At 40.5% G+C, this 22,045-nt stretch overlaps 1 protein-coding gene across 1 annotated transcript in view; it reads right to left on the bottom strand.

Moving 5' to 3' along the window:
* PRKN (parkin RBR E3 ubiquitin protein ligase) overlaps positions 1-22,045 on the bottom strand; it is a 1,140,411-nt gene that overhangs the window by 908,504 nt on the left and 209,862 nt on the right. The window contains exon 2 of the mRNA XM_081044895.1: positions 2,640-2,803. Coding sequence (XP_080901021.1) covers positions 2,640-2,803 — 164 coding nt within the window. The remainder of the gene's footprint in view (positions 1-2,639; positions 2,804-22,045) is intronic.

Genomic DNA, 22,045 nt, shown 5'->3' with positions numbered 1-22,045 from the left:
TCTTGAGTTATATCATGATATAAATTCTAAGGAGCATTATCCATGCACTTAGAAATGAAGATTTTATATAACAACATGGGAAATGCTGATGGTACGATGTTAAGGAAACGAAAAGCAGAATATAAAGTTGCACTTTCACACTGGTTACAATTCTACAAAAGTCCAGGAAACACTCAGTCCAGGCAGGAACCTGGTCACCACGGCGCAGGACCCACGGCTCCCCGGGAACTCCCTCTGCCCCCCTCCGGGTCACGGACAAGCTGAGTGGCTCATCACACCCCGTGACACACGCCAACCGCGGTCCCGGAGAGCTGAGGGCCACTAAGGCCAAGGCTCCTCTCCTCCCCGCGCCCCCCAGTTCCCATGTGCTTCTTTACCAGCCTCTCCTCCAGAAACATCCTCAGAAGAGGCAGCTGGATGCAGGACGCCGCCCCTCCTGGCTCCTCCCCGACTCCTGACACCACGGAACTGCTCAGGGCTCCAGGGACCAAATACATCCCTCTGTGCTGGCCGTCCTGAGACATGGTGAGCCCGCGGCTGCCCAGCTAAGCGCTCAGGGCCTGCCTGGCGTCTCCACAGCACAGACCTCCTGCTGGCGCGGCCACCACCGTGCACTGAAGCCCCATCCTTCTCGCACCCACACTGGGTCTCCGACTCCCGCTTCTCTCCTCCGAGCCCCATTTTGCTGTCTGGTTCTCCCTCAGGAAACCTCAAAGCTCAGTCAGTCAAGGCTCTGTAAACACAGCCCACCCCTCTTCTTGCCCGATCTCCACCAGGTCCTAGAAGAACAGGAACCCATGCTTCTCCCCAAGCACACTCCTGCTCCATCTCCGGAGCCCTGCTCAAGCTTCCACCCATCCATGAACTTTCTTGGTGACCTCCACTCAGATCTGTGTTCTCCACCTTTACAACTTCGTGATACTTAGGGTTCCACCTTCATACAGCGCTTATCATGTTCTGTGTTACCGCTGTGAGGCTGAACCCCAGGAAATGGCTCACAACTTTAACCTTTGCCTCATATTTCTGTTGACCTAGAACCTGTAGGTCAGGAGCAGTCTGGGCGGAAGCAGTGTGGCATTTCACCTGTCTTCCGGATGCCCTGAGAATCCCAGAAGGTTGCCAGTGTTTAAGAAGTAGTTGTCAAACTAAAGACTCTAAATCAATAAATCCCTTTCCCATATATGTTTATGGAAAGCAATTGTCTGTAGCAATTAGTCTAACCCCTCCACCAGGATGGTAGAGGTCAGGAGCTTTAGAACCTGAAACTTCAAAACTTCTGCTAACATAAAGCATTTTGGTTCAAGGAGCTGTTTTAAAATCATTTATTTGCGAAGGCAACACGCGTGGATTTAGAGGTTGGCAGGCACAGTAAAAGCTTTTTAGTTGACTGAAAAAAAAAATCAAAACACTTTTTAGCACAGGCACTTCCCCTATAAAAACAGATTGCCTGAAAGCTAAGCACAGCAGTTTGTGCCCAAGAAACAGGGACCTTGCTCCCAGCAGGAGACCCCCCACGAGGGGAGTGGGGACCATTTGCATTTCTATAGCTTCTTTTGTGCACCGGAATCTGGAAAGCCTTTCACTAAGCAGTTAATATCTATGCGGAGAAGACATAGTGACAGATGTCAATAGGAGGAGGGACTCCATGTGGGGGACACAGCAGCCCCCCCACACCTGGAAACAGAAGAGGCCTCAATGTGTGCTGGGGACGGAGAGGGGGGTGGTGTCTGCAGGGTCCTCGGTGGCCCTGAAGCACCCACAGAAAGCGCATGTCTCTCATGTTTTCACGATAACCTCCATCCACACTGAACTGCATTCGCTGGCTTTCCCGGCACATTACAGGTGTCCGCCTGTATGGCACTGCTCACCCATCACCTAGCTCGTTCTCCCCTTACTCCTAGGAAATCGCTGTTCTGAGTAAAACAACCAGATGACAAGGGCCTAGGCCTTTCCTGACGTTGGGAGCAGTGGAGGGCCAGGAGAGAAGTCTCACTGCTCCCTCTCTCAGGTTTCGGTGGCCTTAGAATAGGGCCAATTTTCCTGAAGCTTGGAAGAATTAAGTACAAAGGTGGCCTGGCTACGCTCCATCCTTCCTTTACCACCAGCTTCAGAACTCAGTGGGGCAGGGAGCTCTCAAGCCTTGCTGTGAGGGGGGCCCCAGCCAGGCACCTCCTCTGAGCCACAGCAGCAGACTTCCCGGCATCCTCCAGGGGTCACAATTGGGTTACACATGCCTCCCTGCTCAGTGAGCCAGCAGCCTGATTGGGAACAATTTATTCGAATCGTTCCTCATTAAGATTCCAATGCAATAAGTAAGGTAGAAATTGAGCAGACACAGAAAGCGTGCCTCGCTGCTCCTGCAGTCAGTAAACATTTATTCACTAAGCCCAGTCTGTGTGTTCTCCCTCTCTCCCCCTCACTCACGGTTGTTCCTCCAATCCTTCCTGCTTGCTGTTTTAATGCATAATTAAGAAGGTCAGAATTAATGAAGCGGTGTGGAGGAAAGTTCAAGGAATCCCCAGGCACTATTTATTCTATTAGAGCTCCGGCATGAATGTCAGCTTGGCAGCGGAAGCAGCACTGAAAAAAAAGCAATGGGCTGGCTGCAGCCCAGGAACACCCCACCAGGGGAGACTCACCTGCACCACCAGGTCATTGCTGAGCTCCTTCCCTGCGAAAATCACACGCAACTGGTCAGCTGGAACCCCCTGTCGCTTAGCAACCACCTCCTTGAGCTGGAAGATGCTGGTGGCAGAATCGACCTCCACTGGGAAACCATGGCTGGAGTTGAACCTCACAAACACTTACGGGGAAAATCGGGAAGGAGGAAAAAAAAAAAAGTGAGCATATACAAAGCCCTTAAATGGCAATAGCAACCTTTCTGAACCAACCCTCCCCTAACCTTGACCTTCAATGCATGGCTTGCCTTTTGTTTCACTTGTAACATAATGCTGTGGAACAACATTTGGGGAAAAAACAGTTTCCCTGTAGGATTTCCCTCACATATATTAGTCAGTGGCCCACAAACAAAACTGCATGCTCCGTTTGACATCTGTCCAGGGGACCAGGGACTCAAGCAGAACACTTGCTTGATTGGAATTGTGAGTCCTATGAATTTATCAAAGACATTCGGCTCTGACAGCCCGAGCAAACACACGCTCCACTCCCTCCGTGGTGCCCTCTTCACAAAACTCCCACTCACTGTGCACGCACTCATCCCGTAAGCCCTCGTTTGTCGTGGACAGGCTCTGTGACTTTAAGTGAAATGATGTGTAACGGAACCAGTCTTACCATAAGCTAATTGATATAAACAAAAGTTTCTATGGCATTTCATCACCATCATAAGTAAACAGTTATTTAAGGACCCATGTATAGCAATGCAAATAATTGACGCCACTTTATGGACCAGAGTGAAGACCCACGGGGCGGTGTCTAAGAGCCCCGGCCCCCGGTGGGCCCTCCGAGGCCCCGCTGGTCCCTATGGAGACACTTAATTGCCTTTTCTTTCAAAACTAGCGATGCCAGTTCCCTTACTGGAAGCGCTCAGTCCCTCAAGGCCCCGGCTGGGACCCAACAGTCTCGCGTGCCTTCTTTTCGCTGTCAGCTGCCAAACCACCTTGCCAGTATCTCTCATCTGTCCTTTCCCATCCATTCCTCCTGTCAGTACTGTCATTAAATCTTTCCCCAAATTGTTGCAATGGCCTCCCAGTCTTGATATATCCACTTCACTTCCAAAACCTCCTACCGCATTCTGCAAAGTAAGCCTCATTAACCCAAAACTCGGACCACCTCACAGCACTGAGTATCTTTAAAGTCTCACACTGCCCACTGGGGGAAGCCTCCAGGAGCCCTCTCATCTGGCACAACCCTATATTCCAGCATCTTCTCTGCTCCCCACACGTACTCTGCTAAATTAATGTTCCCAGAAAACACATCGCAGAAAACAGCTGGACCATCTCTTCTCTGTATCCATGGCACGCCCTCCTTCACCTCTGCCTGTGGCAAGCCCTTCCCCTCCACGAGCCACCTCGCATGTGACCTCCTCCTAGAGGCCTCTCACTATCAGCCCCACGGAGGCTGAGCTCACGTCTTTAGGGCTCCAGGGCACTGGCTTACAGCAGCTGCCACATTCTGTCATGGGAGCGTAATGCACAGAGGTTACAGCTGCATCATGCGGACTCAGGGGGACCCATGCAGCTGTCCCTGGAGGCCCCTCAGCAGCTTAGTCGAAGGGGGTGAACATATTAACTCATTCGTTAACTCTCAGTCCCTTAGCTTCCACATATAAATTAACCATGGAGGGTGTTCTGTGATACGTCGAACAATATTTATAGTGTTTACAAGTGTCACATAATAGCCTTAAAAAATAATGGCTATCTGCATACATCTCCGATGGTTTGGGTATATATTTTACCTTCTTTAGCAGATGATAAGCTCCCCAAGGCCGGGCACTATAGCTTATTTATGGCTGTATCTCCTTTAAATGCAGCATTACCACAAACCAGTTCTCAGTTCAAATGGGAGATGCCCACCTAATAATAACTATAATATGATAATAATTACAACCCCAGTTAATGATCAAGCGCTATGACCCAGCAGAAGTTGTACCTAACACTCACTATTTGTAAGCTTCCCTATGATGCACTAAGGCCAGTGTCATTATCCTCATTTAACAGAAAATGGAGGCCCAGAGAGTTGTAATCATTTTTCTAAGGACATCAGCTACTTTGTAATAGAATCAGAATTCAAATTCATTTCAGCCTGACTCTAAACCCCATTCCATTTCTACCGTAACAGACTGCCTACAATATTCTCAGAAGAAAAGGCTACCTTCCTTCTCCTTATGATAAAAAGAGAAACAACAGCCAAAAGGCTTCATAACATAATTCAGATATTCCCTATACAGGTAAGCAGTAGAAAATGGGATTAAAAAAATAAAAGCTCCAGTGATGAGCTGAGAGCAAAGAATAAGGAGCAATGGTTATAAGACAGAATGAGATAAAAATGACACTGAAATGAGAACAGGTAGCAGATGACAAGAGCCTTCCATATTTTACCAGAATAGAAAATATTTAGAAAACATAAGGATTGGAAGTGACAAAAGTGTTGCAAATAAAAAAAGTTGAAAAAAGAAAGAAACAATTGAAGAGGATAAAGTGCTTGTGATATACTTTTAAGTACATGTCATGCAACACTGTTGAAAGTAGAGGGGGAACGAAAGTAGTGGAAGCCCCCTGAGGAATGTTCATAGCATCTGCAGATCAGAAACCATCAGATAGCCACTACATCAGATAAGACACGGGACAAGTGAGGGGGTAGGGGACAAAAGCTATGGTCCCAGGTCTAAACCTGAATTTCTGGTAGTGTGAACAGACTTTTTAAAAGAGAAAAACACCATGGGGGGAACATGGGAAGAAGCAACTTGGGACTTTATAAAAGCTCCTCAAAAAGGGGATAAAATTCTAAGAGGTCCTCAGTTGAAGACTTTTCTCCCTTATCTGCTAAATGGAGGTAACACGTGCAACCTCAAATGCCTGTTCTAAAGACGTGTTGAGGTGTATGGATGTGTTATGAGATTTTGGGAAAAGTCCTTAGTACAGAGCCTGTTCTTCCCGTACAGGGCACAACTGTACTCTAAAAATAGTCCCTTAACTTCATCACCTAGGGCGAGAGCTAATTAAAGCAGCATCCGTGGTTTGTCCTGTAGCTAAGATAGATTGGATGGCGTGAGGGCAAACACTACATCAAGCAACCCGTTTTTTCGGTTTCTGCTCTGCTTTATGATGGACTGAAAATTCCAAGAACAAAGGGACATGATAGAGTGTTTAGCTTGTCTCCACTTTCTGAGATTTCATCATACATTAAAAGTTTTGGAATGCATTGTTTTAATGACACCTATGATAGCATCAGAAATAAATATCGTGTCAAAAAACACTGTCGATAATGTGCGTTATCAATAAGCACTAGATGGCACTGACAAGAAAAAAGGGCAGTGAGACACACCCACACTCACGTCTTATGCTATCCCTGGCCAGGGTTCAGAAGGTCCAAAGGCTAAGGAAGGCAGTGGTAAGGCAGAGGGGAGGACTCACGCTCACTGGTGGGTGCGTTTCTCTCAAGGCTGTCTTACTCGCCCTCTCTGATCAGGTATACATTTTTGAGTTGCACTAGGGTACCATTCATGAACGATTATGGTCCTTACAGGATTCTGGCCGATTCGAAAGCAGCCATCCTATTCCTCAGGCACTGACAGCAATTGTGGTATTTGGGTGGGGTGCCACCCTTCTCCCCCACTGGAGGAGTGAGCTCTCATCAATGCACACAGCCCCACCCTCCCTGGCGTACTGACTGGCTCAAGGATGGGCATAAAGCAGTCAACACCTGGCATTCCCCTGGTCACAGAGATCGAGTCCCAGGAGTAGAAGTGACTAAGGGGGACCAATCAATGCAAAATTAAGGACTCGTCAAAGACTTGATGACGAAGTGGTTTTAAATGGCATGGAACATCAGGTGAGGCCTGGCTATTTCTGCTGAGAGAATCAAACAAAAACGGCCCGAGATCCACTGTTGCCATCAGCATGCAAATGGGCTCAATGCTTTGTGGGACAGACAATTCTCCGTCAAGAAAGATGCCCGCAGCACCCCAAGATGTTTACTCCAGCTGCAGCGAATGAAACATCAGGAGTGACTGCCCTAGTAATTGTGGCAACCAAAGGGCATCCCACACATCTCCCCTGCCCCTCGATGAGGAAGCTCCCTCTTTATCATTGAGAAACATCACTAATTCTGGCATCTCCTATGGAAACAGACAAACCCACTAACCTTGTCCTCACATTCCCCTCCAGTCACTAACCCACTTCTCTGCACAGAAAAATGTAATGTGAATTTCTTACAGTCCAGTTCTCCATTTCTTTACATTCTTTCGTGAACTCACTTTCAAAGACTGTTCTTAGCAAAGCAATGACATCAACATTTCTAACGCAATCATCACTTGTCTATTCTTCTCATGTTTGACCACTCAGGGACATTCAGTAGGGTCTGTTTTTATAATATTTTTTTTTCCTTTGGTGTCTGCCCCTATGCCCTCTTGGTTTACCCTACAACACAGGACATCTGTTTTCAGCCTCATCTACCGGCTCTCTTCCTTTGTTGACGCACGGACTTTAGAGCGCTCCAGGGGTCTGTTTGGACTCTTTTCTTTGGTGTCTGGGTGTTCTGCCAGAGTTATGTGATCCAAGCTACATGTATTATAATTCATCTCAACTGAATAAATTTTCATGGGAAATTTTCATTTAACATGACTTTTACTTCATACTCTTATTTTTAAAAACTAACTCTCCCCCAACCTTCTACCTCAGCCCACCACCAGGACCATGTAAGGGATAGAATTAGGTCAGAGGAACTATGCCGGACATGTACTAACACATTTTATGGAGATAGCTCAAAACACTTAAACACAAGGTAAAACTAACCTGTCACAAGTCACATAGTGTATCTTCAGCATTCAGGAAGTAAAATCAGTTTCAATCCTGATTTATAATTTAAAGTATTTATAATTTAAACTATTTGTAAAAGATCTACAGCATATTAGGCATTTATCATGTGGCTACGCTCGTGAAAAATTTTAATATACTTCAAATCATTAAAAATTAGTTTAAGAAATAATTACAAAAGAATATGTATGTGTACTGATATATATATACATATATATGTGTATATATACACATGTATATATAAGTGTGTATATATGTGTGTTATATATCCAAGTTAAAACTACTATGTGTGTAGAATATATATATATATATATATATACACAATATTGTTTGTATGTGTAATATGTATATATAGTGTATACATAAATGAATCTATGATATCTTAATATTAGTCTGAGAAGTAAGTATATATTACTATTACATGTATATATCCACATACATATATCTATACACACACTCGTATATAGCTTTTGTAAACCTAGACAAATGAATTACCAAATTGCATACACTTGTTTTTAGAGATGGCCATTATTACATTCTGATTATCACAGAAAAATAACAAATGCAAAACCATTGCTAAAGGAATTATAGGCATGTGTTATCTTCTCATATAGGCTGTTTCTAAAGTCCAACGGAAAAGGTAAGAAGAAAGTTAACTGCAACACCTAGTATAGTAACCCCTCCTATACACCAGATAAAAAGAACAACAACAAATACATCTACGTCAGGGTCTTGCTTAGACACCTGCAATTTCCCTTAAAGCTCAAACTGAATACATCCTCTTATGGCTGTTGGGGACGTACCTTCAGCTGGTAACTTAAAGCACAGGCCTCTGCCTGAGAACAAAGCTTCACACTGTGAGGTTGAACTCCTTTCAAAGCACAGTTGAAAACTGTGGCAACAAGGGAGCTGTCCAAGTTTAAGTTCAGAGTCAAGCTCACTGACCAAAATATCCACGTGTGGACCATGTTCCCTCTCCCGCCCCTGACTTTGCAGCCCATTTCTCAGTGCTGCACATTAGGACATTGAACATGCTTTTTCTTGAATGAAGCTCTAGAAAATAGTACAATGAAAATAACTATTTGATTAACCACCAGAATGAGGAGATTGTAAAATATCCCCTAGACTTGGACTGTAGTTTTTTGAAACATGGCTCAATGGTAATTGACCTTTCATGTACAATTTGACCATTACTGGGCCGTTACAAGGATCCAGGTTATTATTGGCTATTACCATTTTCAAAACTATTATTTAGGTCACGTAACTCAGTGCCTGATTATATGCTAATATCATCTTTTATTAACTTCTGATATAATTCTTAATTCCTAATTATCTTTACGTTCTTTCTGATCAGAAGCCTCATTTAGTCTCCCCACACTCACTACCACAGCGTGAAACATATAAGAGGCCAGGATTTTGGCTTTTTGTAATGACTGAGTAACAGGCTACCAGGTCAATTCCCCTGCAGAAAACAACTACAATATCTGGACTTCATGCAAAAAGCAGATACTAAAAGGCACAGAAAAGTGAACAAAGGAAGGAAGATGCTGGTAGGGAGTATACGTCAGGAGCAGCAAAGTGCTGGCAGCCCCTTGTCACAGCTTTGAGCTTGCAGCCAACGACTCATTGTGGCAGGCAGGACTGCAGGCACACTGGTGACAAAACCAGTCTTTGTAACCTGAAGAAGCAAAATACTGAATCTGAGGAAACTTGCCTCTGAGAGGAGTAGGGGAAATCTCAGAAGGACAAGAGTCAGAAAGGGAACTCAAAATTCTGTCTACCTACTTCTGTGTCTGAGATGCCGTGAGTGTGCCATACACCTTCACAGTTTGGTGGTCAGCGTCATAAGTCTTGCTGATAACGCACACCCTTGATATGATGTAATGAGAATGGCATTTTATCTCTGCGGTCTTCCTCTCAAAAACACATAACCCTAGTCTAATCTTGAGAAAAGCAGCAGACAAAACCCAATTGAGGGACAGTCTAAGAAACACCTGAACAGTATGCCAAACTTTCAAGGTCATCAATAACAAGGTAAGTCTGTAAAGCTGTCACCATCCAGAGTAGCCTAAGGAGACATAAATGTAATGACAAAATGTAATGCGGTATGCTGGATGGGACCCTGAAAGAGAAAAAGGACATTTGGTAAAAACAAAGAAAATCTGAGTAAAGTTTGGATTTTAGTTGATAATAATGATCAATATTGGTTTATTCATGATAACAAATGTAATATAATAATGTAAGATGTTAAAAATAGGAAAGCTGGGCACATAATGGAAACTCCCTGTACTAACTTTTCAATTTTTCTCTAAAGCTAAAACTGCTCTAAATTAAAGTTTATTTTTAAAAAAAATCTAGACTAATTCCAGAGCTGCTGTCCAAAGAACAGATATTTCAGTTCAAATCCAACAAAAATAATTGCCTTATAGAACAAAAGAAACAACTGTCATCAGAGAAAAAAGACAGAATCCAGACTTTCCAAACCTTATATTCATAACATCCAGGATACAAATACAAAATGACCCAGTATTTGAAAGAACCAGGAAAATAAAGCACATTTCAGGAGAAAAGAAAATCAGCTGAAACAAGCCCTGAGATATCTCTAAGTTTGGAACTCACTGACAAAATTTTAAAGTGGCTAGTATTATTATCCTCAACATCAGGGACCTATTAGGTATCAAATTGCCTAACATGTATGTAATTTGAGTTACAAAAAGAAAGAAGAGTGAATGCGACAAAAAAATTATTTGAAAAAATAATGCCCAGAACCCAAAATGTAGAAATATGTGATGAAATAAATAAATTTACATATTCAAGATGCTCAACAAACATCAAGCGAGACAGTCATGAATAAGACCGTGTCAAAATACATCCTACTCAAAGTACTGAAAGCCAAAGATAAGGGCCAAATTTGTGAGCAACAGGTAAAGAAGACCCCTCACAAACAGGCTTGAAATAATGTTATTAATGATTAACTTCTTGTCAGAAACAATGGAGGCCAGAGTAAGAGTACATCTTTAAAGTGTTTAAGGTAAAAAAAAAAAAGAGAGAGAGAGAGCAAAAACACTGTCAACACAGACTTCTATATCCAGTGAAAAGATCTTTCAGGAATGAAGACAAAATAAAGAAATTTCAAGATGAAGGAAAACTAAAAGAATGTGTCACAGACTCCCTTACCAGAAATGCCAAAAAAAACTCTTCCCAATGAAGGAAAATGATATCAGATGGAAATCTGACATCTTCCTCAGAAAGGAAAAACATCAGAAATTTTAAATACCTCAATACACACAAAAGACAGTTATGTGGGAATTATGTGGGGATTTTTTTTTTTTTTGCTTGTTCATCACAATTTAATATATATAACTGTTTGATGTGGGCTGAATTGTTCCCTCCTCTTAATTCATATGTTGAATCCCTAATCCTCAACGTAATGATATTTAGAGATGGGATCTTGGGGAGATAATTAGGTTTAGATAAGCCCATGAGGGTGGGGCCCTCATGATAAAATTAGTGTCCATACAACCAAAGAAGAGACACAACCTCTCTCTCTCTCTCTCTCTCTCTCTCTCTCTCTCTCTCTCTCTCTCTCTCTCTGACATGCAGTAAAAGGCTGCCATCTACAAGCCAGGAAAAGGGTCCCCCCCACAACCCGACCATGATGGCACTCTAATGATCTTGGAATTCCAGCCTCCAGAACCAGAAGAAAATAAATTTATGTTGTTTAAGCCACCAAGTCTATGGTATTTTGTTATGGCATCTGTGCTCAAACAACATTCAAAGCAAAACTTATAGTTTCGGGTAGAGTTTAAAACTCATATAGATATAACAAATATGACAATTACAGCACAAAGAATGGGAGGCGTGGTTTGGTACCTTTTAGGTTGCAAGCCTTCTACATTTGGGGGGCAGAGTGGTACATATTATCAATAAATAATATGTATAAATAGACTGTAAAAATTTGAGAATATACATTATAATTCATAGAGCAAATATAAAAATGAATAAAATGTTGAGCTAAAAGGCAAATTTAAATTACAATGGTATTCTAATTACATTAAATTTTAATGATATAAACACTCCAGTTAAAAGGCAGAGACTATCAGTAACAAAGTAGATCCAACTGCAAAGTGTCTACAGTGGCTACATTTTAAATATAAAGACACAAATATTTTGAAAATAAATGCCTTTTTAAAATGCCAAGCAAAATAATTTTAAGAAGGCAAGAATGGCAATATTAATATCACATAGGTTCAAAGACAAAAGTATTATTTAAAAAACACATATCCAACTGTGGTGCCACGACTTGAAGAGAGAGGAAAGGCTCGAAACTGACACTCAGCATGCCCAGTCCTCCCCTACTTTGGGCTGGGAGAGGCGCCTTGTTCCTCATTTAGCCAGATTTGGAGTGTGTGGGTCTCCCTCTGCTCCCAGCCTCCCAGGATAGAGACAGACAATAGACTGAGCACTTCCTGCCCTTCTCAGCGGGTAAGAGTCCAGGCAACAGCAACTGCTAAAGACACCACCTTCAGCCTTGAGGACCCCTCCACTGCTATGGTTCCTCCACAAAGGTGTGCCCCCGGCATTTTGCAGCAGTCCCTCTCTCCCTCCTCCAGCCCCAACTCTTTTTTGGTTTATTTTTTTGTTTGTTTTGACTAATTCCTCCATTTTCTTCTTATTTTTTATTTTTTTTATTTCTTTTTTTCAGTTAAAGTCACAGTATAGGAGGCAGGAAAGACAAAATGAAGAATCTATATAACAAAACGTGTGCATTGTGGTGAAGGCCATGGTTTCCGCGACCTCCTGCTGGGGTTGGAAGCCCAGGTCTGTGCCCTCCCAATTGTGTAGCCATGTCACACAGTTTCTGATGCTCAGTTCATTCTCTGTAAAATGGGAGAGAATAGGACTTGCCTCATAAATTTGTGAGAATTAAATGAATATATGAAAAGTATTTAGAAAAGTACCTAGCACATTCTAAGTTTCAACATTTATTAGCTCATACCTAAGGTCCAATATGTGGCTTCAATGTTGTGCTTACTACAGTGATTGCACAATATTAATGTTTGGGTAACTAAAAAAAAGTCTACCTTTATTTTCTTTCAGTAAGAAAAGTTTCCCAGATGGGGTTCTAGTTCTCTGTGCTTTGTAATTCACTATAATTGATCTAAAATGACTTTAGGTTACTAATAATGGTATCTCTTGTTTAGACAGCCCTCTCAGTTTTCAAAGGGCTTTTATAGACATTATCTCAGTTAATCTTCAGTTCTGAAAGATAACTGGGACAGCATTTACTATTCCTGCTTTTGAAATGAATAAAGAGGTGTGCAAGGAGGAAATGTGCTTTCCCCAAGGTTTATAAGGAAAGCAGCAGGAACTAGCACCTGTGTCCTGAACCCCTCTCCTTTAGATCACTGACTTTCACGTGGGACTCTATCACCCTGAGTGTGTGACAGGGTAATCCCTCCACATCGTATCCCTTACATACCATTCAGAAAACTGGTACATCTGAAAACGTGTTCGGCTGAGGTGCCATAATAGCTCTTTTGTCCAACCTTCTCTCCAAAATCGACATTTTCCCATTTTACAAAAATAAGGCATACCACTTACCCTCAACTTCACTCTGGGGTATTACCACAGGGTGTCACAAAAGGGCAGCTTGCATTATTGGTCACTGAGAAGGCTCTTTTCAGCAAGGCCCTGTTAGCCTGCAGTAGAGCTTCACTTCTTGCAGAGTAGGGGCCAGAGCATTTTTAGCCCTTTTAGCCTGTGTTATCACCAGTGGGTTGGGTTGGGGTGTTAGGAAGTCAGATACACTGTAAAGAGGAGCAAGAAGGACGGCCATGATCACTTCACCTTGCCAGCACTGCCACCCCCTCGGTGTTGCCAAAGAAGCAGTTCCTTGGGGGAGAGTCTCAGGAAAGCAGAGTCGAGATTGTTGTTTGTGATACTGGAGGTAAGAGTGCCTTACTTCATTTAGGAAATTAACTGCTGACAAAGTTCCATTCCTTACCTAACCATCACCATCCATCCATCCATCCATCCATCCATCCATCCATCCAACCTTCCATCCATCCATCCATCCATCCATCCATCCATCCATCCATCCATCCATCCATCCAACCTTCTATCCATCCATCCATCCATCCATCCATCCATCCATCCATCCATCCAACCTTCTATCCATCCATCCATCCATCCATCCATCCATCCATCCATCCATCCAACCTTCTATCCATCCATCCATCCATCCATCCATCCATCCATCCATCCATCCATCCATCCAACATTCTATCCATCCATCCATCCATCCATCCATCCATCCATCCATCCATCCAACCTTCTATCCATCCATCCATCCATCCATCCATCACTCACCCACCAGTCATCTAGCAAGTAGGACAGTTTCTCTCACTCAATACAGTATGAGAATTAAATTATAACAGGATAGCTATTAATTAATTAATACAAATTAATAGCTACAAATTAATTATTATTGGCTGATTTGATAAAAAAAGACTGGTTTTGCCAATCATGTCAAAAGGTAGGTGTTTTCCATAAACTGAATAAGATATACATATATGCAGCTCCAAGACTTGGACAAAAACATTTTTAAAGTAAGATAAAAGCAAAAGTGTATTGAAATTAACAATATTTCAATTTTTCCAACCTTTTCAAAATGTATCAGATTAAACAAGAGGCCTCTAAATGAAAGAAAAGCAGGTAAAATTAATAGTAAGTTAAAAAATTCTTGGTAAAGTCATCTAATACACTTCCCAAAAACTGAAAAAGTGAATGACTCTATATGATTATTTTCTAAATAGCCAGTTCCAAATTCTTTGTTTTTAACAAAATTAAACATGGACTCAATTGGATTATAAATTGATAGATCACCGAAAATATAATAAAAAAATTACTAAGTAATTTTTCTCATGTTATAATTTTGAAGCCATTAAAACATGAAGTAATGTTACTATGATAAAATCCTTTCTATTCCCACAAACTTATTTAAAAAAAGGCTTAGACTATGTCAAACTAAAAAGCTTCTGCACAGCAAAAAAAAACATCAACAAAACAAAAAGACAACCAACTGAATGGGAACAGATATTTGCAAACAACAGTTCCAGTAAGGGGTTAATATCCAAAATATATAAGGAACTCATACAACTCAAAAACAAAATGACAAACAATCCAATTAAGAAATGGGAAGAGGACCTGAATAGACATTTCTCCAAAAAGGACATACAGATGGCTAATAGACATATGAAAAAATACTCAACATCACTAATCATCATAGAAATGCAAATAAAAACCACAATGAGATATCACCTCACCCCAGTCAGAATGGCTATCATCAACAAGACAAATAGTAACAAGTGTTGGAGAGGCTGTGGAGAAAAAGGAACCCTCATACACTGTTGGTGGGAATGCAGACTGGTGCAGCCGCTATGGAAGGCTGTGTGGAGGTTCCTCAAAAAATTACAAATAGAATTACCACATGACCCGGCAATCCCTCTCCTGGGTATCTACCCAAGATTCTGAAAACATTTATCTGTAAAGGTATATATACTCCGATGTGCATCGCAGCTTTACTTATGGTGGCCAAGACATGGAAACAACCAAAGTGTCTTTCAGTAGATGATTGGGTAAAGCAGATGTGGTACATATACACAATGGAATACGACTCTGCCATAAGAAAAGATGAAATAGTGCCATTTGTGACAACATGGATGGATCTTGAGATTATTACACTAAATGAAATAAGTCAGACAGAAAAAGTCAAGAACCATATGACTTCACTGATATGTGGGATATAAAACAGAAAGCAACAAAGGAACAAGACAAAGAAACGAAAACTTATAGACACAGACAATAGTTTAGTGGTTACCAGAGGGCAAGGGGGGAGGCAGGGATATAGTAAAAGAGGGTAAAGGGGGTCAAATATATGGTGATGGAAGGAGAACTGACGCTGGGTGGTGAGCACACAATGTGATATATGGATGATGTATTACAGAATTCTACACTTGAAACCTGTGTAATTTTACCAACCATTGTTACCCCAATAAATTTAATTTAAAAACAAAACAAAAAAGAATAAGTGCTTACAAGTGTGACAATGAAAAGCACAGAATGGTGCTGAACTTATTTCATTCTAGCAATAATACTCATCCACAGATACATATAATATTAATTAGAAGAATAACCCAATCCATCTAATTGAGAGATGCATTTCTAATGTAACTTTTATTTTTAATAATTGTCAAAAATACCAACCAAAATAATTCATCCAAATGTATAAGAAATTTATATTGTTTTAGTAAATTTATATGAAAAAAAAGAGCACGAATGATGTTGCAATCCAGTAGAAACTGCTAATACCGAGGCTTATGGGAGTTTAAATATATATCCTAAATTTCAATTTTTATCCATTTTTTTGTTGCAGAGATTTATTTCAGTGTGATACATAAAGAAATTTAAAACAAAATATAGTTCATTTTTGTTAGTTTTGAGTGCCGTTCTATGAAGTCACCACAAACACTAAAGTAGCAAATGCTGCACCACTGTTCCCAGGAGAGGTGAGCAGGTGTGGCTCCTGCCAACCCCCGGCCAGAGCACCTTCATCAGCACTCAATACTTGGCCTTGTTCTGTTTGTGTCTGTGGAGAGACACCGTATTTAATACGTACGGTTGATTCATTAACACCGAATTCATGGCCACCAGGTCCATGCCTCACACCTGAACATGTCTTCTCAAATGCACACGTTTCCACCATGGGGCGCCTCACAGCCTTCTGCGCTTCTCTAAACAGGAGACAGTGCCTTACCACTGCGCTTGGAAGTCATTTTAATCAGCAAAATCACCAGCAAATGCACAACAGTGTAAAAACATGGCACGAAGTGGACCACAAAAAGGACCTTTGTTTAAAATATGAGCTGAACAAGAACCTATGTCCTGAACCCCACTTTTAGGTCACTGACTTTCCTAATCCATCCTTAGCTGGGAAGCTACATGCACAGTGACTCCAATTGCTCACCATCCTCAGAAAAGTGCCACAGGTATTGATTTGGGATTACAGACACATTTTAGCATGTTTATGAATTTGCAAACCTGGAATCTCTAAATAATGGATTGACCGTATTACACTATGATAAACATCCACGAGGGAATGAAACAGGAAAACAAGTTCAAGAAAAAGAAACACTATAAAACTTCTGACGATTAAAAATAAGACTTTTTATGTATTATTGAAATGATAGTAAAGAGCAAATCATCATAGTTTTAATACTCCACTGAAAACATTTGTAAAAACAACGCAATTGTTTTCTTATTTCAACCTTAATATTAAGGTTATAGGTTAATATTAACAATATGACAGCACTTAACTATAAATGGATAAAAATTTTGTATCAACCAGAAAACATGCAAGGAGGTATGTGATTTTCCAAAATTTACATTTTTAATATATATTTGAACAAAATTATTTTCAGATTACTGACTCGACTGAAATGGAGGCTAAAATCACAATGAGGCTGTTTAGTAAATAAATAAAAAGGACTTGGGCCCCAAACTGAATGCCATTCTATTTGGAGTCCATTGGTGAAACCACATCTAGTGCTGCAGACACAAGCTCGGAAAATCACACAGCATGGAGGTTCCAGGTTAGTTTCTCTGTTTCCTTAATCACAGATGAAATAGATTTCGTCAGTCATTTTTTCTTTGCTCTTGTAGAGAGACAATTTTCAAACGATTTTGCATTTTTCAGTTGCTTCAATTACAAAGAAGTTCATAAGGATATCTAAGAAAAATAGTTCCTCAGCTAGAAGCTCCATTTTAAGGAAAAGCTAGTATTACATAAGTTTATTTTGATGTTAAATGTTCCCAATTTATTCCTTTCCCTCCCAGAGATGGGATAGCTTGCTAGTTTTGTGAATAAAACTAATTAGCCCCACTTTTTGTTCTTTCTTTAATGACAAAGCCTCTGTCTCTCTCTCATTCTCTCTTCATATATAAATAATTCACCATGTGACACTAAGGTAAATTTATTTCAATTTTTTTAAGATGAAGAAATAAATATAATTACATTGTTTGTACTGAGTAAAAAAAAGGAAGAAGTAAATATTTTCATTGTAAGCTAATATAAATAATTGATTCATGCATTAAAAATAGGTAAGCTAACATATTCCAAAGACAGCATCATCACACCACTGTTTATAGCAAAAACACTTGGCAAAGGGCCTGGAACACATTTAGCACTCACTAAATGATAGCCAGTACTAATGGTAGTATGAGAAATCAGCATCCTTATATCTACGATTGACAGCACAAATCATTATTAATGGTTAACAAAATGATCAGTTAGGTAGTCAGGAACAGGAAGTCTTTGTCCTGTAGATCAAAACCAACACGACGGTTTTATCCCTAAACTTTAAATACAAAGTTCCATTTGAAAATGGATTTTATAACTTCTCAGCAAAGGCTTAAACCAGTGGCATGCACCACTCAGCATGTGTCACTGCAGCACGTGAGTTCAAATACAGAGAGGCTCTCCAGTGAGGTCACTTTTCTTGATGTGTCACTGAACCGTTCTGTGCTTGAATATCCTCAAAAGTAAAAGTCATATTCATATGTATCTCACAGGTTTATTACAAGGGTTAAATGGCTAACTACATGTAAAATTCTTAGATTAATTTGTAGTACAGTGTAAGCACTCAGATAATGTTAGCACCTATTACTAAACAATAAAAATCACGCAGTCAGTTCTCTTTCCATCACCGTATATTTGAACCTCTTTCCCTCCCCCCCCACAATACGATAGATGATGTATTATAGAAATGTACACTTGAAACCTACATAACTTTACTAACCAACGTCACCCCAATAAATTTAGTAAAGATTAAAAAACAATAAAAATCAACATTTTCCAAAATAAATTGGAAAGGGCTTCCTGGTAGTCATCAAAACGATCATACATTCTTAAGCTCCATATGGAATTATTTGTTACAATCTTCTCTTAAAATCGCTATAGATGTGGAAAAAATTAGAACCTCATACATTGCTGGTAGAAACATAAAAAGGTGCAGCCACTTTGGAAAACAGTCTGGCAGTTCCTCAAATAGTTAAACATAGAGTTACCATCTGACCCAGGAATTTGACTCCTAGGTATTCACCCAAGGGAAATGAAAACAGATGCTCACATGACAACTTGGTACATGAGTGTTCAGATCAGCATTGTTCCTAATAGCTAAAAGGGGATGAATTAATAAATGGGTGTATGCATAGCTGTGGTATATCCATATCTGTACAATGAGATATTTTGTGGTAATTAAAAAAGGAAGGAGATACTGAGTCATACTACAACATGAGTGAAACCTAAGTAAAAGGAGCCAGTTACAAAAGGTCACACGTTGTATGATTCTCTTCATGTTAATGTCCAGAACAGGCAAATCTATAGATACAGAACCTATCTGGGGGTTGCTTAGGGTGGTAGTGCAGCATGTTTGGGGAGAAACAGGAGTTACAGCGAAAGCATGGAGGGTTGGTTTTTTAGGGTGATGAAATCTTCTAAAATTGATCGTGGTGATGGTTGCACAACTCTGCGAATATAGTAAAAACTCCTGAAGTTTACACTTTAAATGGATGCATTTTATATTATGTGTCGCGCAGGGGACCCTGCTCTCTGCGCCATTTGTCATGCAGGGAGTCCGGCGGGGTCTCAGCTCCCGCTCTCCACATAAGAACGCAGGACATGGTGAGGCCAAACAGGAACAACCACGGAGCCAGAGATAGGGAAGTCAAATCACTATATTGTCGCCAGCGGCATCCGCCTCTCTGCAACCCGCTCTTGCTAGCCCCCATTCTTTTTGTTAGCGTAGCCACAGCAGTTATATTAGTGGCCAATGGCTCACTGGTTACAGCTGACGGCCAACTAGCCACAGTTGCTGGCCATCCAATCACAGTTGATGGCCATTTACTACCTGAGGCAGCACCTCTCTATGTGAGGCCGAGAGCCTGGAAACAGCTTTTTTGGGTTCTGTTCCCACAATATGTGAATTATATCTCAGTAAGCTGTCTCCCCACAATACCCCCCGAAAATCCCTGTATATCCATACTTACTGAAGTACTTGGCAGAAAGACAGTTACTAAGTATGTGTGGAATAAGCAAATGAACGACTTAATTTTAAGTGGCTTTCTTTCCTATTTTCAACCATTATAGACTGAAATAATGGGAAGAAACAACAAAATTTGTATACACCATCATTTGCATTTAGATGTTTGTTTTTATAATGTAAAACTGTGTTTTAAAATACCACACAGTTGCCGTACCTAGAAATATTTTAAGGACCCCAAATAGTGCTAATGGTATTTCAAAAATAAAAATAGGAAGAGACATTATTTCAGAATTTGATACAGAAAATTTAATTTGCTCATATTACTCACACTGTTCAAATTTCCATAGGCCGTAAAGTATGAATACGATTTAGACCAAATTGCTGGTGACGTTAAAATTCATTCATTCATACTTTCAACAAACAGTGACTGAATAAGTGAGTAAGTGCTAAGCAGAACTGTGCACTGCCCTGTGATGTGTGTTTCATTAGAGTTTGTACCATGTGCCATATACCAAATGCTTTCAGAAGAGAGACGACAGTGGCTAAAGGCTGGGAGAGTTAAAGCTATGTCAGAGATCAGGATAAATTTATGGCAGATATTGGAGAATAAGTAAGGAATTTCTAGGTGGAGAGGTTTGTTTTTTAATTGCCACAGATGAAGGTCATGATTAATTACTCTTTCAGGAAAAGACACGTTTTCTCATTAGCCACGGCAACATTAACATTAGAGGATAAACATATTTGCAGTAGTGAGGAAATCGCAGAAAGGGCCTCAAACAATTTTGAGAACTCCTGGTGCTCCTTGAAAGTTTTAACACACAAGATCAGGAATGAAGTCAAAACTTGAGTCCAGTCAGTTTCAAACTTATCTTCGGAATGTCAGTGCTCACTTTGATGTAGTCTCTGCAAGTGTTTGTATTAAATCACCTGAGTCTCCATTATTTAACGCTCCTGACTTATTTCAAATGATTGCTCTTCAGGAAAATGCAACAAACATTATGGTAAAGGTCATTCAAAGCAAATTTAAACCGTTGTAATATTAACATTGTACAATAAAAAAGGACTCAAGTCTCTCTCTCTGGAGACCATTCTCCGTGGGATCCTCTGTTTCCTCAACCATGCCTCCCTGACCTCTATGCTGCACTACTTTTTCATGGATGTTTGCTATGGTAACATCCGTGGAAGGCAGAGAGAGCGTCTGTCTGTGGAGCAAAGGGCAGGCTGGCACACTACGTTATAAAAGACGCGAGGTTCCTCTCTAACTGCACATACTGTGTGTGCGGGTGTCACCGGGCCCTGTTCACATTGCCCTCAGGGGCCTGAGATCTGGGGGATGCTGATAATGTGGCTATTATTGCTGCTGGGATTAATAAACGACCCTCTTTTCTGACCCAGGCGTGTCCTGTCTTCCAGCAGCATCCATGCAACTGTGGCAGGCTGACTTGTTAGCTCACAAACAAGGTGACATCTTAGACCCTTCAGAGTTGTTGACACTGTCTATCATTTCCTTGCCTTAGGCACGATGTTCTCACTCTCTGGGGTGCTTTTTTTCTTTTGATTTTTTTTGGCTCTCCATAAAGCATATTTGGAAAATAAAATGAAAATAAACTCCAGGTGAAATCAAATACGTGTCTGTATTTTCATCAGGGACTTTCCCTACCTTGTCTTTTTTGAGATGACATCATGAGGTAATGTTTAAGCTTTGAAAAATGTTTATATTAACTAAAAATATTTTCAACAGAAAGAATTCTAACAATTCTGGTGCTGTATATGCCAACTTAGAGAAATGAAATTGTTCTTTACTTTTTTACTTTGGAAACTTGCTGATGCTAATTAAAAGATTTTTGTTTTCTCACACTTAAATCTTTAATTCAACTTGAATGTATCTCTGGAAATGGGAGTCAGGGATCCAATATTATTATTATTTTTTTTAAATTTATTGGGGTGACAATTGTTAGTGAAATTACATAGATTTCAGGTGTACAATTCTGTATTACATCATCTATAAATCCCATTGTGGGATCCAATATTATTGATGGATATATTGAATACCTAAGTAAACTTTGCAAAACACTCATAATTAAATAACAAAGCATTTCATTCACCTTTCCCAGGATTTTAATCATTTAACATAAAACTTATATTTTCTTAAAGAAAAACTGAACTTTGATTTTTAAAATCTAGATATTTTCCCCAAATAATATAGCATTCATATGTGGAAGGAGAGCAAATTTTCAAAGTCAAGTCCTATTTTACTAGACGTTTGTCTACAATTGAGTGTTTTAGAAGTTCCCCCAGCCCTTCTTAATAAATGTTAATATCTTTATCACTCCGCTAAACACACTAAGACAATCAAGAAGCCAGTCTTACAGCCCGGTGTGCTCATAGCTGCTGACATATTGAGGATTTGTGGTGATCTTCCATTGATTATGGTTCTCCATCCGTGCA

The sequence above is a fragment of the Rhinolophus hipposideros genome, assembly GCF_964194185.1.
Source record: "Rhinolophus hipposideros genome assembly, chromosome: 3".
In the NCBI taxonomy this organism is placed as follows: Eukaryota; Metazoa; Chordata; class Mammalia; order Chiroptera; family Rhinolophidae; genus Rhinolophus; species Rhinolophus hipposideros.
Note: the sequence above shows the minus strand (reverse complement) of the source record. Positions and strands in the feature narration are given on the sequence as shown.